The 14,154-nt window shown below is 45.1% G+C and overlaps 1 protein-coding gene across 8 annotated transcripts in view; it reads right to left on the bottom strand.

Annotated features, from left to right (window-relative positions):
* Window positions 1-14,154, bottom strand: part of mycbp2 (MYC binding protein 2) — a 196,305-nt gene that overhangs the window by 104,196 nt on the left and 77,955 nt on the right. For all 8 annotated transcript variants that reach the window (XM_070891705.1, XM_070891708.1, XM_070891712.1 and 5 more), the window contains 2 exons: window positions 12,150-12,371; window positions 9,720-9,911 (listed from right to left, as the gene is read on the bottom strand). In XM_070891705.1, coding sequence (XP_070747806.1) covers window positions 9,720-9,911; window positions 12,150-12,371 — 414 coding nt within the window. The remainder of the gene's footprint in view (window positions 1-9,719; window positions 9,912-12,149; window positions 12,372-14,154) is intronic.

Genomic DNA, 14,154 nt, shown 5'->3' with positions numbered 1-14,154 from the left:
GGAGATACTACATTTAATCTCCTCGTCTAAATCATTAATGTACAGTGTAAACAGCTGGGGCCCCAGCACAGAACCTTGCGGCACCCCACTAGTCACTGCCTGCCATTCTGAAAAGTCCCCATTTACTCCTACTCTTTGCTTCCTGTCTGACAACCAGTTCTCAATCCATGTCAGCACACTACCCCCAATCCCATGTGCTTTAACTTTGCACATTAATCTCTTGCGTGGGACCTTGTCGAACACCTTCTGAAAGTCCAAATATACCACATCAACTGGTTCTCCCTTGTCCACTCGACTGGAAACATCCTCAAAAAATTCCAGAAGATTTGTCAAGCATGATTTCCCTTTCACAAATCCATGCTGACTTGGACCTATCATGTCACCTCTTTCCAAATGCACTGCTATGACATCCTTAATAATTGATTCCATCATTTTACCCACTACCGATGTCAGGCTGACCGGTCCATAATTCCCTGTTATCGCTCTCCCTCCTTTTTTAAAAAGTGGGGTTACATTGGCTCCCCTCCACTCCATAGGAACTGATCCAGAGTCAATGGAATGTTGGAAAATGACTGTCGATGCATTCGCTATTTCCAAGGCCACCTCCTTAAGTACTCTGGGATGCAGTCCATCAGGCCCTGGGGATTTATCGGCCTTCAATCCCATCAATTTCCCCAACACAATTTCCCGACTAATAAGGATTTCCCTCAGTTCCTCCTCCTTACTAGACCCTACGACCCCTTTTATATCCAGAAGGTTGTTTGTGTCCTCCTTAGTGAATACCGAACCAAAGTACTTGTTCAATTGGTCCGCCATTTCTTTGTTCCCCGTTATGACTTCCCCTGATTCTGACTGCAGGGGACCTACATTTGTCTTTACTAACCTTTTTCTCTTTACATATATATAGAAACTTTTGCAATCCGTCTTAATGTTCCCTGCAAGCTTCTTCTCGTACTCCATTTTCCCTGCCCTAATCAAACCCTTTGTCCTCCTCTGCTGAGTTCTAAATTTCTCCCAGTCCCCAGGTTCGCTGCTATTTCTGGCCAATTTGTATGCCACTTCCTTGGCTTTAATACTATCCCTGATTTCCCTTGATAGCCACGGTTGAGCCACCTTCCCTTTTTTATTTTTACGCCAGACAGGAATGTACAATTGTTGTAGCTCATCCATACGGTCTCTAAATGTCTGCCATTGCCCATCCACAGTCAACCCCTTAAGTATCATTCGCCAATCCATCCGAGCCAATTCACGCCTCATAGCTTCAAAGTTACCCTTCTTTAAGTTCTGGACCATGGTCTCTGAATTAACTGTTTCATTCTCCATCCTAATGCAGAATTCCACCATATTATGGTCACTCTTCCCCAAGGGGCCTCGCACAATGAGATTGCTAATTAATCCTCTCTCATTACACAACACCCAGTCTAAGATGGCCTCCCCCTAGTTGGTTCCTCGACATATTGGTATAAAAAAACCATCCCTTATGCACTCCAGGAAATCCTCCTCCACCGTATTGCTTCCAGTTTGGTTAGCCCAATCTATGTGCATATTAAAGTCACCCATTATAACTGCTGCACCTTTATTGCATGCAACCCTAATTTCCTGTTTGATGCCCTCCCCAACATCACTACTACTGTTGGGAGGTCTGTACACAACTCCCATTAACGTTTTTTGCCCTTTGGTGTTCTGCAGCTCTACCCATATAGATTCCACATCATCCAAGCTAATGTCCTTCCTAACTATTGCCTTAATCTCCTCAACCAGCAATGCTACCCACCTCCTTTTCCTTTTATTCTATCCTTCCTGAATGTTGAATACCCCTGGATGTTGAGTTCCCAGCCCTGATCATCCTGGAGCCATGTCTCTATGCAGGGAGACAGAGGGAGACAAAAATGAGGCAAAAGCAAAAGACAGAAAGGAGATGAGGAAAAGTGGAGGGCAGAGAAACCCAAGGCAAATAACAAAAAGGGCCACTGTACAGCAAAATTCTAAAAGGACAAAGGATGTTAAAAAAACAAGCCTGAAGGCTTTGTGTCTTAATGCAAGGAGTATCCGCAATAAGGTGGATGAATTAACTGTGCAAATAGATGTTAACAAATATGATGTGATTGGGATTACGGAGACGTGGCTCCAGGATGATCAGGGCTGGGAACTCAACATCCAGGGGTATTCAACATTCAGGAAGGATAGAATAAAAGGAAAAGGAGGTGGGGTAGCATTGCTGGTTAAAGAGGAGATTAATGCAATAGTTAGGAAGGACATTAGCTTGGATGATGTGGAATCTATATGGGTAGAGCTGCAGAACACCAAAGAGCAAAAAACTTTAGTGGGAGTTGTGTACAGACCTCCAAACAGTAGTAGTGATGTTGGGGAGGGCATCAAACAGGAAATTAGGAGTGCATGCAATAAGGGTGCAACAGTTATAATGGGTGACTTTAATATGCACATAGATTAGGCTAACCAAACTGGAAGCAATATGGTGGAGGAGGATTTCCTGGAGTGCATAAGGGATGGTTTTCTAGACCAATATGTCAAAGAACCAACTAGGGGGGAGGCCATCTTAGACTGGGTGTTGTGTAATGAGAGAGGATTAATTAACAATCTCATTGTGCGAGGCCCCTTGGGGAAGAGTGACCATAATATGGTGGAATTCTGCATTAGGATGGAGAATGAAACAGTTAATTCAGAGACCATGGTCCAGAACTTAAAGAAGGCTAACTTTGAAGGTATGAGGCGTGAATTGGCTAAGATAGATTGGCGAATGATACTTAAGGGGTTGACTGTGGATGGGCAATGGCAGACATTTAGAGACCGCATGGATGAACTACAACAATTGTACATTCCTGTCTGGCGTAAAAATAAAAAAGGGAAGGTGGCTCAACCGTGGCTATCAAGGGAAATCAGGGATAGTATTAAAGCCAAGGAAGTGGCATACAAATTGGCCAGAAATAGCAGCGAACCTGGGGACTGGGAGAAATTTAGAACTCAGCAGAGGAGGACAAAGGGTTTGATTAGGGCAGGGAAAATGGAGTACGAGAAGAAGCTTGCAGGGAATATTAAGGCGGATTGCAAAAGTTTCTATAGGTATGTAAAGAGAAAAAGGTTAGTAAAGACAAACGTAGGTCCCCTGCAGTCAGAATCAGGGGAAGTCATAACGGGGAACAAAGAAATGGCAGACCAATTGAACAAGTACTTTGGTTCAGTATTCACTAAGGAGGACACAAACAACCTTCCGGATATAAAAGGGGTCAGAGGGTCTAGTAAGGAGGAGGAACTGAGGGAAATCCTTATTAGTCGGGAAATTGTGTTGGGGAAATTGATGGGATTGAAGGCCGATAAATCCCCAGGGCCTGATGGACTGCATCCCAGAGTACTTAAGGAGGTGGCCTTGGAAATAGCGGATGCATTGACAGTCAATTTCCAACATTCCATTGACTCTGGATCAGTTCCTATGGAGTGGAGGGTAGCCAATGTAACCCCACTTTTTAAAAAAGGTGGGAGAGAGAAAGCAGGGAATTATAGACCGGTCAGCCTGACATCAGTAGTGGGTAAAATGATGGAATCAATTATTAAGGATGTCATAGCAGCGCATTTGGAAAATGGTGACATGATAGGTCCAAGTCAGCATGGATTTGTGAAAGGGAGATCATGCTTGACAAATCTTCTGGAATTTTTTGAGGATGTTTCCAGTAAAGTGGACAAAGGAGAATCAGTTGATGTGGTATATTTGGACTTTCAGAAGGCTTTCGACAAGGTCCCACACAGGAGATTAATGTGCAAAGTTAAAGCACATGGGATTGGGGGTAGTGTGCTGACGTGGATTGAGAACTGGTTGTTAGACAGGAAGCAAAGAGTAGGAGTAAATGGGGACTTTTCAGAATGGCAGGCAGTGACTAGTGGGGTGCCGCAAGGTTCTGTGCTGGGGCCCCAGCTGTTTACATTGTACATTAATGATTTAGACGAGGGGATTAAATGTAGTATCTCCAAATTTGCGGATGACACGAAGTTGGGTGGCAGTGTGAGCTGCGAGGAGGATGCTATGAGGCTGCAGAGTGACTTGGATAGGTTCGGTGAGTGGGCAAATGCGTGGCAGATGAAGTATAATGTGGATAAATGTGAGGTTATCCACTTTGGTGGTAAAAACAGAGAGACAGACTATTATCTGAATGGTGACAGATTAGGAAAAGGGGAGGTGCAAAGAAACCTGGGTGTCATGGTACATCAGTCATTGAAGGTTGGCATGCAGGTACAGCAGGCGGTTAAGAAAGCAAATGGCATGTTGGCCTTCATAGCAAGGGGATTTGAGTACAGGGGCAGGGAGGTGTTGCTACAGTTGTACAGGGCCTTGGTGAGGCTACACCTGGAGTATTGTGTACAGTTTTGGTCTCCTAACTTGAGGAAGGACATTCTTGCTATTGAGGGAGTGCAGCGAAGATTCACCAGACTGATTCCCGGGATGGTGGGACTGACCTATCAAGAAAGACTGGATCAACTGGGCTTGTATTCACTGGAGTTCAGAAGAGTGAGAGGGGACCTCATCGAAACGTTTAAAATTCTGACGGGTTTGGACAGGTTGGATGCAGGAAGAATGTTCCCAATGTTGGGGAAGTCCAGAACCAGGGGTCACAGTCTAAGGATAAGGGGTAAGCCATTTAGGACCGAGATGAGGAGAAACTTCTTCACCCAGAGAGTGGTGAACCTGTGGAATTCTCTCCCACAGAAAGTAGTTGAGGCCAATTCACTAAATATATTTAAAAGGGAGTTAGATGAAGTCCTTACTACTCGGGGGATCAAGGGGTATGGCGTGAAAGCAGGAAGGGGGGTACTGAAGTTTCATGTTCAGCCATGAACTCATTGAATGGCCGTGCAGGCTAGAAGGGCTGAATGGCCTGCTCCTGCACCTATTTTCTATGTTTCTATGTTTCTCCGTAATCCCAATCACATCATATTTGTTAACATCTATTTGCACAGTTAATTCATCCACCTTATTGCGGATACTCCTTGCATTAAGACACAAAGCCTTCAGGCTTGTTTTTTTAACACCCTTTGTCCTTTTAGAATTTGCTGTACAATGGCCCTTTTTGTTCTTTGCCTTGAGTTTCTCTGCCCTCCACTTTTCCTCATCTCCTTTCTGTCTTTTGCTTTTGCCTCCTTTTTGTTTCCCTCTGTCTCCCTGCATTGGTTCCCATCCCCCTGCTGGAGAAATAAGAGTGCCAATTCAACTTTGCAATGGATCAACGTCCACCAAGAACAAAGAATTTCTTGCATGAGGAAGTGGAGATATTAGTCAACGTAATTGAGCAGAGATGGCAGGAGCTAGATACCAGCAAGAGAGGTCGCATAAAAGTGCCACCAAAAGAAATGAAGAAACGCTGGAACCAAGTTGCAGAAGATTACTGCGCAGTGGTGCATACTTGGAGATCTGGAAGTCAGTGTAAAAAGAAATGGCACAACCTTGGTCAAGTAGTTAGTGTAAGTAATATTTCCCATTTTTAATTTAATCGTAATTGTAACCTGGCTATCTGTATATCCCACCTTGCAGACTGACACACTCTAAAAAGTTATATTTTACTCTTTGCAGAAGAAATTGGCCCACAACAAAAGGGAGGCAACTCGGACAGGAGGAGGCGTGCCAAATCTGCATCCACTGACACCCTTGGAACAAAGGGTAGCCGCTATGATGAGTCGTACATGGAGAAAAGCAATCGGTACAGCACAAGCTGGGCCCGCATGCGAGGAAGAGGGCAAGTCCTGAAAATGCATCATGGCCCTTTAAATCAACCTGCTGCCTGGCCTGCTATGTGTGAGAGTACTCATGCCACCCACCCGGCCCCCTCCCTTGCTGTTAAGCATTTGACTGTTCTGATGTATTTTGTAGAACATGATGATGATGATGATGATGATGACGATGCTGCTGCTGCCAACCCTGAGGATCCTGAGGGTACAGAACAAGAACCAGTACAACCAGATGCGGACGATCCAGACTGGATGATGGCAGCGATGACTGAAATGTCTGCAGGGGAGAGCTTCCAATTTAATGTTTATGAGCCCCCAACAAGGGGCATCAGAGTTTCAACCCCTAGCATAGGTCTTGGTTCCACCTTCCATGGTTTCGGTTCCGATGTTGCGGGTCCCAGTGGTGCTGCTGGTATAATGCAGCATTCTACAGTCAGTGCACTACCGTCCCAGCCTGCGCCTCCCTCTCGCATAGGTTCTGGTTCCACCTACTATGGTTTGGATTCCGACGCTTTGGGTCCCAGTGTTGCTGCTGATATCATGGAGCAGTTTACACCCATTCGTCCAACATCCCAGCCCACGGCTCGCACTCGAGTGCTGTCGTCTGGAACACCGAGCGTCCTACCGTTCCAGCCCGAGCCTCTCCCTCTAGTTCAGCCGTCTGGAACACAGAGCGTCCCACCGTCCGTGCCCGCGCCTCCCAGTGTAGTGGTGCCACGAGGCAGACCCAGGCAGAGGAGAAGGAGATTGGAGACACGCTCTCCTGAGATGCAGCGTGCAACAGATGCGACTCAGGTTGTGGCATTGGGTATGGAGATCAATGAGCTTACCCGCTCACTCATCGGTGGCGTCAATGCAGTAGGTGAAGAGTTGACGGTCCTGACGGGAGAAATAGCAGTAATGACACGGGAACTTAGGGAGGGAATGTCCGAGGGAGTGCAATCGACGGCACAGGCCGTTAGGGAGGGCATGCAAATGACGGCACAGGCCATCAGGGAGGGCCTGGTTGAGGTAGCTGCTGCAATAAGGGCACACAGCCCAGCCAATCAAATGACACCCCCATGAGGAAGTGAACATTCACTGAGATATGGATGAGACATGGTTGCAGCCTTTCTTTGCTGCTTTTGTTCTTGTTCTTGATGTAGCTGTAGTAGCGTTTTTCAAATTGAAATTGTTTTGTAAGTTTTGTAACTTTACAACTTATAAGTGATCTCAGGGTTTTCAAGTGATCTTATAGTGTAAATGCTCTCACATTCTGTAAATTATTTAATTTTGCATCTAAAAAGTGATCTTGAAGTGTAAGTGATCTTAGAGTGTAAAATTTTTCACATAGAAAGTGTTTTGTAACTTTACAAGTTTTTAAGTGATCTTCAAGAGTCATATTAAAAAGTATAGTTTGATACAACAAATATTTTATTGGAGTGACGTTAACTTTTCAATAAAATATTTTTTCATTAAAACTATTTCTTGTTCCATTAACACAACACAACGTAGGAACAACTGCAAAGAATAAACATGTCCATATGCAAAAGTGGTCGCAGAGCCCTCAGGCATCAGTAGTTGAAGCGTTCACGGATGAGCTGCTGGCGCAAGTCTCGAGCAATCGTTAAAGGGGCACGATGGACGGCCCTCCTCCGACCTCGTGCTTCGGCATCAGGCACTTGCATGCTTTCCTGATTGTCGTTATCATCCACATCCTGGTCTTCCGTAATACTATCACGTCGGTCTTCGGGTTCCACTACCAGCTCCTGCTGCCTCATGATGGCTCAGTTATGAAGCATGCAGCACACAACAGTGAAGTGACCGACAATCTGAGGAGAGTATAGCAGCTGTTCTCCGGAATGGTCCAGGCATCGGAATCGCTGTTTCAATATGCCAATGGTCCTCTCAATGATGCTGCGCGTCGCAATATGCGCCATGTTGTATTGACGGTCAGCTTCTGTCAGTGTCATGCGTAGGGGCATCATGAGCCAGGTGGTCAGGCCGTACCCTTTGTCGCCCAGTAGCCAGCTCTGCCCTTCTGGCTGCTGCTCAAACATGTCAGATAGAATGCTGTCGCGTAGGATGAACGCATCGTGGGTGCTGCCAGGGTATCTCGCATCGACTGACATGATGCGCTGCTTGTCGTCACACACGAGCTGCACATTGATAGAGTGGAAACCTTTCCTATTTCGGTACTGCTCAGATTCCTCCACAGGTGCTCGCAAGGCAATGTGGGTACAATCAATGCAGCCCTGTACCTTTGGGAAGCCGCCAATCCTGAAGAAGCCCACAGCCCTCTCATGGATCGCTTGTGCGGTCATTGGGAAATTGATGAAGCCATTCCTTCGCGCATAAAGTGCAGCCGTGACCTGGTAAACGCAGGCATGTATTGCACGTTGAGAGATGGCACACACATCTCCAGTTGTAGCCTGAAACGATCCCGAGGCATGGAAAGAAAGTGCAGCTGTTTCCTTCACTTCAACAGACAAGGCAGTTGTCCTTCTGCTTCTGGGCTGCAAATCTGCTCTCACCATATCACAGATCTCAGTGACAACTTCTCTGCGAAAACGCAGCCTTTTCACACAATCAGCCTCGTTCATGTCCAGGTACGAGCGCCTGGTTCGATATTGTCGACGTGGGTAAAGTCTCCTGCCCATCAACCTACGGGCTACGACGTTCCTGGTGCGGTGAGCTCTAATCAATTCTCTTCTATGCAGTGAATTGATGGCAAACCAATTGAATTGATGACAATGCAGCACCCATTCTGCAAATTTAAATATAAAACTGTCGATGTGGCTGCCTCTCCCTGTCCAAATGGCCTCAGTCCCCCTCACAGCTTGAAGGCTGCTGCTGTATCTTCGGCTGCCGTCGAGCCACTGACACCGCCCCTAAAGCGTGGGCTGAATGGCCTCAAGCACCATAAAGAGCTGCGTGTGTCAGGTGTTGATTCTTCGGCTGCCGGCCAGCCACTGACACCACTGATATCCTATGGCCGAATGGCCTCATGTCGGTCCGCTGCTGATTCTTCGGCTGCCAGCCAGCCACTGACGCCGCTGATATCTCATGGCCGAATGGCCTCGGGTCCGTCTGGTGTTGCTTCTTCGCAGCCAGCCACGAAGAGAATGAAGGCTTGCCTCAAGCACTGCAGCTCAGCTCGAAGCTTGCTGCCGCTGCCGTCGAGACACTGACGCCATACCCCTGCCTGTCTCCAACATGAAAGGCCTGCCTGAAGCACTTTCACACAGGTAGGAACATGGTTTATTTAATCTTTTCTTTGCTTATAAATTTTTTATTCAGGTTGGATTTATTTGTATAATATTTGTATAAGTATAACTAAGGATTGATTGTAGAATTTAATGACTTCCCTTCCCCCCCCCCACCTCGTTCCCTATGCCTAATTTGTAACCTATGCCTGATTTTCTGAAGTGTAGACAAGGTTTTTTCGAGCGTACAAAAATCTTCAATTACTCCATTCTAAGTTAGTTTGGAGTAAGTTTTCACTCACGAAACTTTGAAATTAGGCGTAAGTGGCCGGACACAGCCCCTTTTGAAAAAAAAATTCTGTTCCAAAGTGAAACTGTTCTAACTGACTAGAACTGGAGCAAACTAAATGTCGAGAATTCCGATTTCTAAGATACTCCGTTCTACACCAGTTGCTCCTAAAAATCAGGAGCAAATCATGTGGAAACTTGGGGCCAATCTAACTGCAAGCACCATGTGTAACATGTTTTGAGTGTGGCTCTTATTTGACATGTTTATATGTATACCAGTGCATTTGTTGTCTTAACTCAATATTTCTCAAACATAACTGCAAAGATGATTCAGAAAATTGCTACAATGTGCTCCACTTCGTACTACACGGAGTTATTATGATGATCACAAAATAAGGTTATTTTCAGGCACAAGTACACAAAAATCATATGTTGTATAATATTCAACTTTAAATAGTTCAGAAAGTCACAAAAGCAGGCTCTGAATATTTCAGTTCAGATCTGGACTCTTACCTCAGATCCCAGCGCTGATGCAGTGAGTTCACTCACTATACTGGCAAGGAGACCACAAGTGTTGGACACGAGGAGAGGAGAGAAGAGTTCTACCTCTCTTCTGAGACTCTTTCGAACAGGAAGCACTACAATGACCAACATTTTTTCTAACACTTCTCGAAAACTGGTCATACTTGTAATATTTTCTTCAATCTAGGGGAAAATATATCAAGATTTTATCACATATCCAATATCATCTGATTTTAGTTTATTTTAATTTTTACTATTTATTCAAGCGCCTTTTAACAGAATACTCCAAGTCTGAGTACTCCAGGTTAATTGTGATATTTTATCAAGGTACGATACATTGATCCCTCCCCAAGATTTCAGCCATACCGTACAGAACTATGGGCTAGACTTTCCATTTACCGCCGCTACCGCCCGTATCACGGCGGTATGAAAATATCAAGTCATACATACCGCCCGATTACCGCGGAGCTCTAAAGCCACTACTTTCGCCTGTTTTCCTCCTGGCAGTAGTGAGCGGCAGCAGGCGGTCTCAGTCCTTGTGTAAGAACAGGCTTCATCTGGAACAGCCGTACTGCGAGTTTTTTTCCCCCCACCATATGCGCATGTGTGTGTTTTTTTCTTCTGCGCATGCACGCTTTTTTTTAATGCATAAACTGAGTTTTTTTTTTAAATGGCATAGATTTATTTTCCCTCAGGAGTCTAGGGCATTTGGTGTGGCAGAAACTGGTTTCAAATCAGTTGAAATCATTGGCCTACATGGGCCAGGAGGAAGGGCGTTGCTTGCTTAAAGCATGTGGTCATTTCCTAATTTCAAAAAATGCCTGAAAACAGCTCAGTAAATACATTTGTAGGCAGTTTAGAACTGTATATTGTTTCCGATCTATACATCTCCAGTATTTTTGGAGATTGAAATGTTTATTTTCAGTGCAGTCTGGTAAGGAAACGACAGAAAGCTAATTATAAAATAGCTGAAACTGCACAGAAGAAGAAAGGTTACATGGTCAACTATTTTCTTCTGCTTTTTATAGGACTATGAGTTCTCTTGATTGTCAGTCAGGGATATGCTTCTGCTATATCTCCTGCATTGGTTTGTTGCTGCAAAGGTGCTGCTTTGTGATTCTTGAACCACAGAGATAGAAAGATACTAACAGCAGCGGTATAATGTCTCCAAAAAATTAACCTTAGTCAGGTGGGCTGGCCATTGATTGGATCCACAACAAGTTGTACTGGACAGACTCTGGGACATCGCGGATCAAGGTCTCCAATCTTGATGGATCACAGATAAAAGTACTTTTGTGGCAGAACCTCGAGAAACCACGAGCCATAGCACTACATCCAATAGAGGGGTAAGGCAGGTCGCAGACACTGATCCCCTGTGAAACTATTTCAATCACCTATAGCATTAATACCAAATGCCATCTGTTTCAGCTCAGGAGTAATATATTTCAAGTAAAATTATGATCTTTGTTCTTAAACATCACAACAATTAGCAACACCCATAAAATACACTAAAAAATGATTTAAATGTCACCTACAATTAAGAGCAGCCTTTATATCAGATTTCAAAATGGCTGGGTTAGGGGCAGTTAAATGTACCGTTTTCCGGGCGGTAGTAATTGCTGGCGGTATTTCGGCGAAATGCCAAAATTAACGGCGGGCGGTAAACGACTAAATTGGACGAAAATCGACTGCATATGATAGGCAGGCGGCTCAGTTTACCGCCGCCGTTAATAGGCCGCCGAAACTACCGCCAGCGGTATATGGGCTGTAAGTCGGCGCAAGTTTCCTCTGGAAGCTAAAAACGGGTGGTAATGACGTAAAAAACTAAAATCGGGCGGTAATCGGGCGTAACGATCCCCAAAGTCTAACCCAATATACTTAAAAAAGTCGGTCAAAAATGTAGATTTAAAAATCTTTGGTGGGACTCCTGTGAATGTGATTTGTATTTCAAACTCAGATTTTGGCTCACACAACTTCAGGTGTTTTTAAACTTGAGTGTGAGGCAGTAAATTACATTTTACAATTTCATGTTTGTCATCCAAATGGACAATCAATGTCAGTTATTTTTCCAATAGCTGGAGTATCAAGATGCAGAAAATATGATCTACAGCACTTTTGACCTTAACACTTTTGTTGGTGTACATGGAGGGATGATGCCTGTACGCGAGTTCTTTTAACGTGGGGTGGCCGTTGCACACCGGCTCCGTAGTGTGAGGTCTTGGCCCAGTGGCAAGGGGGTCGAGACGACTGGAGGCCAGGCTCTACTGTATGGGCCTAGTTGCCTACGGTGAGATGTGAGCCGTAACTTAATTATACATTACCCTAAGTCCTGCTCAACTGGCTAGTGCATTTTATAATTCTTCAACCAAAAGGGGAACCCCTGAAATACAGCAGACAAAAATTGGTGTTTGCCTTCCTCACCTGGCTGAGTTTCTCCATATGAGCCACTAGTAGGGCAAATCTGTGAACCATGGCTGATTCATTCTCTGTGCTAGTCTGCTTCACCAAGGTCCGAAGCATTACCTCACCGTCATAGACAATGGGAAGGATTGTGGTCAGTTTGACTGAAGAATGGCAGAGTGCAGACATGACTGCTGCAAGTAACCGACTACTTGATGTTTTGAAATTAGCTTCCTGTATGTCCTAATGAGAAAAAAAAAGATTAATTGCCAAGTATAAAAAATAATAAAATAAAAAATGAAATTGTCCAGCCTGCAGAAGACAAGGCCACAGAGGCATTTAAAAAAAAAAAATAATCAGTTTGGATAATCCAACTGTCCACCATTAGATTACTGAAGTATTCACCAATGATATTCAAGCAGAATTCACCTCAAATAAGCAGATACTGGCTTAACTATCAGAATTGAGCCAAGTATTGTCCTTTACTCTACACAAGTAGCAAACAGCAAAAAGAAAATCACATTGAACACAAGGCACATGATCGAAACCAAACTTTTCCAATGTCTCAGTGAAAACATATTAAAAGCAAAAAGCCCAAACCATGAAGCAGCAGATAGGCTGAGGGTTGTAGAAGGGCAATGGTACAGAGGTGGAAATAGGTGGTCTTTGTGATGGAGAGGATTTGAGGTGAGAAGGCCTGCTCCGAGTCAAACAGGACGTTGGGTTGCAAACAGTGTGGTTCATCACAAGATGTTGGCCAGGGATGGGAATGGAATCGATGGTGAGCAAAAGAAGTTTATGGGGGGTGGTGAAGACTATCGCTTTGGTCACTCCAATGTTTAGTTGCAAGAAATTGCGGCTCATTCAGGGCTGGATATCAGATAAGCAGGCCGAGAGGGGTAGAGCTGAGTGTTGTCAACTTACAAGTGGAGCCTGATGTTATGTCTTCGGATGTCGCTGAGGATTCGCATGTAGAAGAAGAATACAACAGGGGCAAGGATAGAACCTTGGAGGACTCTCCAGACTGAACGGTGTGCGGTGGGAGGAGGCGCCACTGCAGGAGATTCTCTGGCTATGATTGGATAGTTAAGAGTGGAACCAGCTGAGGGCAGTCCCACTCAGCTGGACAACGGAAGAGAAGCATTGGAGAAGGATTGTATGGTCGACCGTGTCAAAAGACTGCAGAAAGATAGTGATGTACTAAGACGGATAGTGCACCACGGTCACAGTGGATGTCATTTGTGACTTTGATCAGAGAAAATCAGTGCTGTGGCAGGGGCGAAAACCCGATTGGACAGGTTCAAACATAAAGTTACGGGAAAGATGGACATGCATTTGGGAGGAGACAACCCATTCAAGGAGAGGAGAGGAAGGTTGGTAATGGGGTTGTAGATTGCAGGGGCAGAGGGATCAAGGGAGAGTTTTGAGAGGGGGGTGTTGATGAAGGCAGTTTTCAAAAGGGAGAGGGACAGTAGGCGAGAAGAGGGACTGTTTAAAATGTCAGGTAGCTTGGGGACCAGGAAGAGAAGGTGGGTGGTCAGCAGTTTAGTGGGAATAGGGTTGAGAAAGCAGGATATGGGTCTCAAGGACAAAATTGAATGGGAAAGGGCACAGGGGGAGATGAGAGAGAAACTAGAGGAAGAAACGGGCTTGGTAGATATACTTGGGGAAAGTATAGCTTGGCGGGCAAGGGAGTGATGCAGCAGAACCATAGCGACAAGGAAATCCAGGAGCTCCTCACACTTGTTGTAGGTGAGGGTGGAGGGGCAGAGGAGATAGGTTTATGGAAACGATTGGTAGTGGAGAAAAGAAGCCAGAGATCATCTTTCATTCCAGGATGAGCCAGGAATAGTGCATAGTTGTGACACAAGAGAACAGGGCCTGGTAGTGCTTGATATGGTCCAGCCAGATCTAGTAATGAATGGTTAAACCAGTTGCCCACTAAATACATTCAAGTCTGCATCCCTTGGACTTATGGCAGCAAAGATGAGGGCTGCACCAGGGGAAATGGCCAAAACTCAAGTTG

This window comes from Pristiophorus japonicus, chromosome 10 (assembly GCF_044704955.1).
Source record: "Pristiophorus japonicus isolate sPriJap1 chromosome 10, sPriJap1.hap1, whole genome shotgun sequence".
Lineage (NCBI taxonomy): Eukaryota > Metazoa > Chordata > Chondrichthyes > Pristiophoridae > Pristiophorus > Pristiophorus japonicus.
The sequence above is the reverse complement of the archived record's forward strand: the minus strand, read 5'-3'. Positions and strand labels throughout refer to the sequence as shown.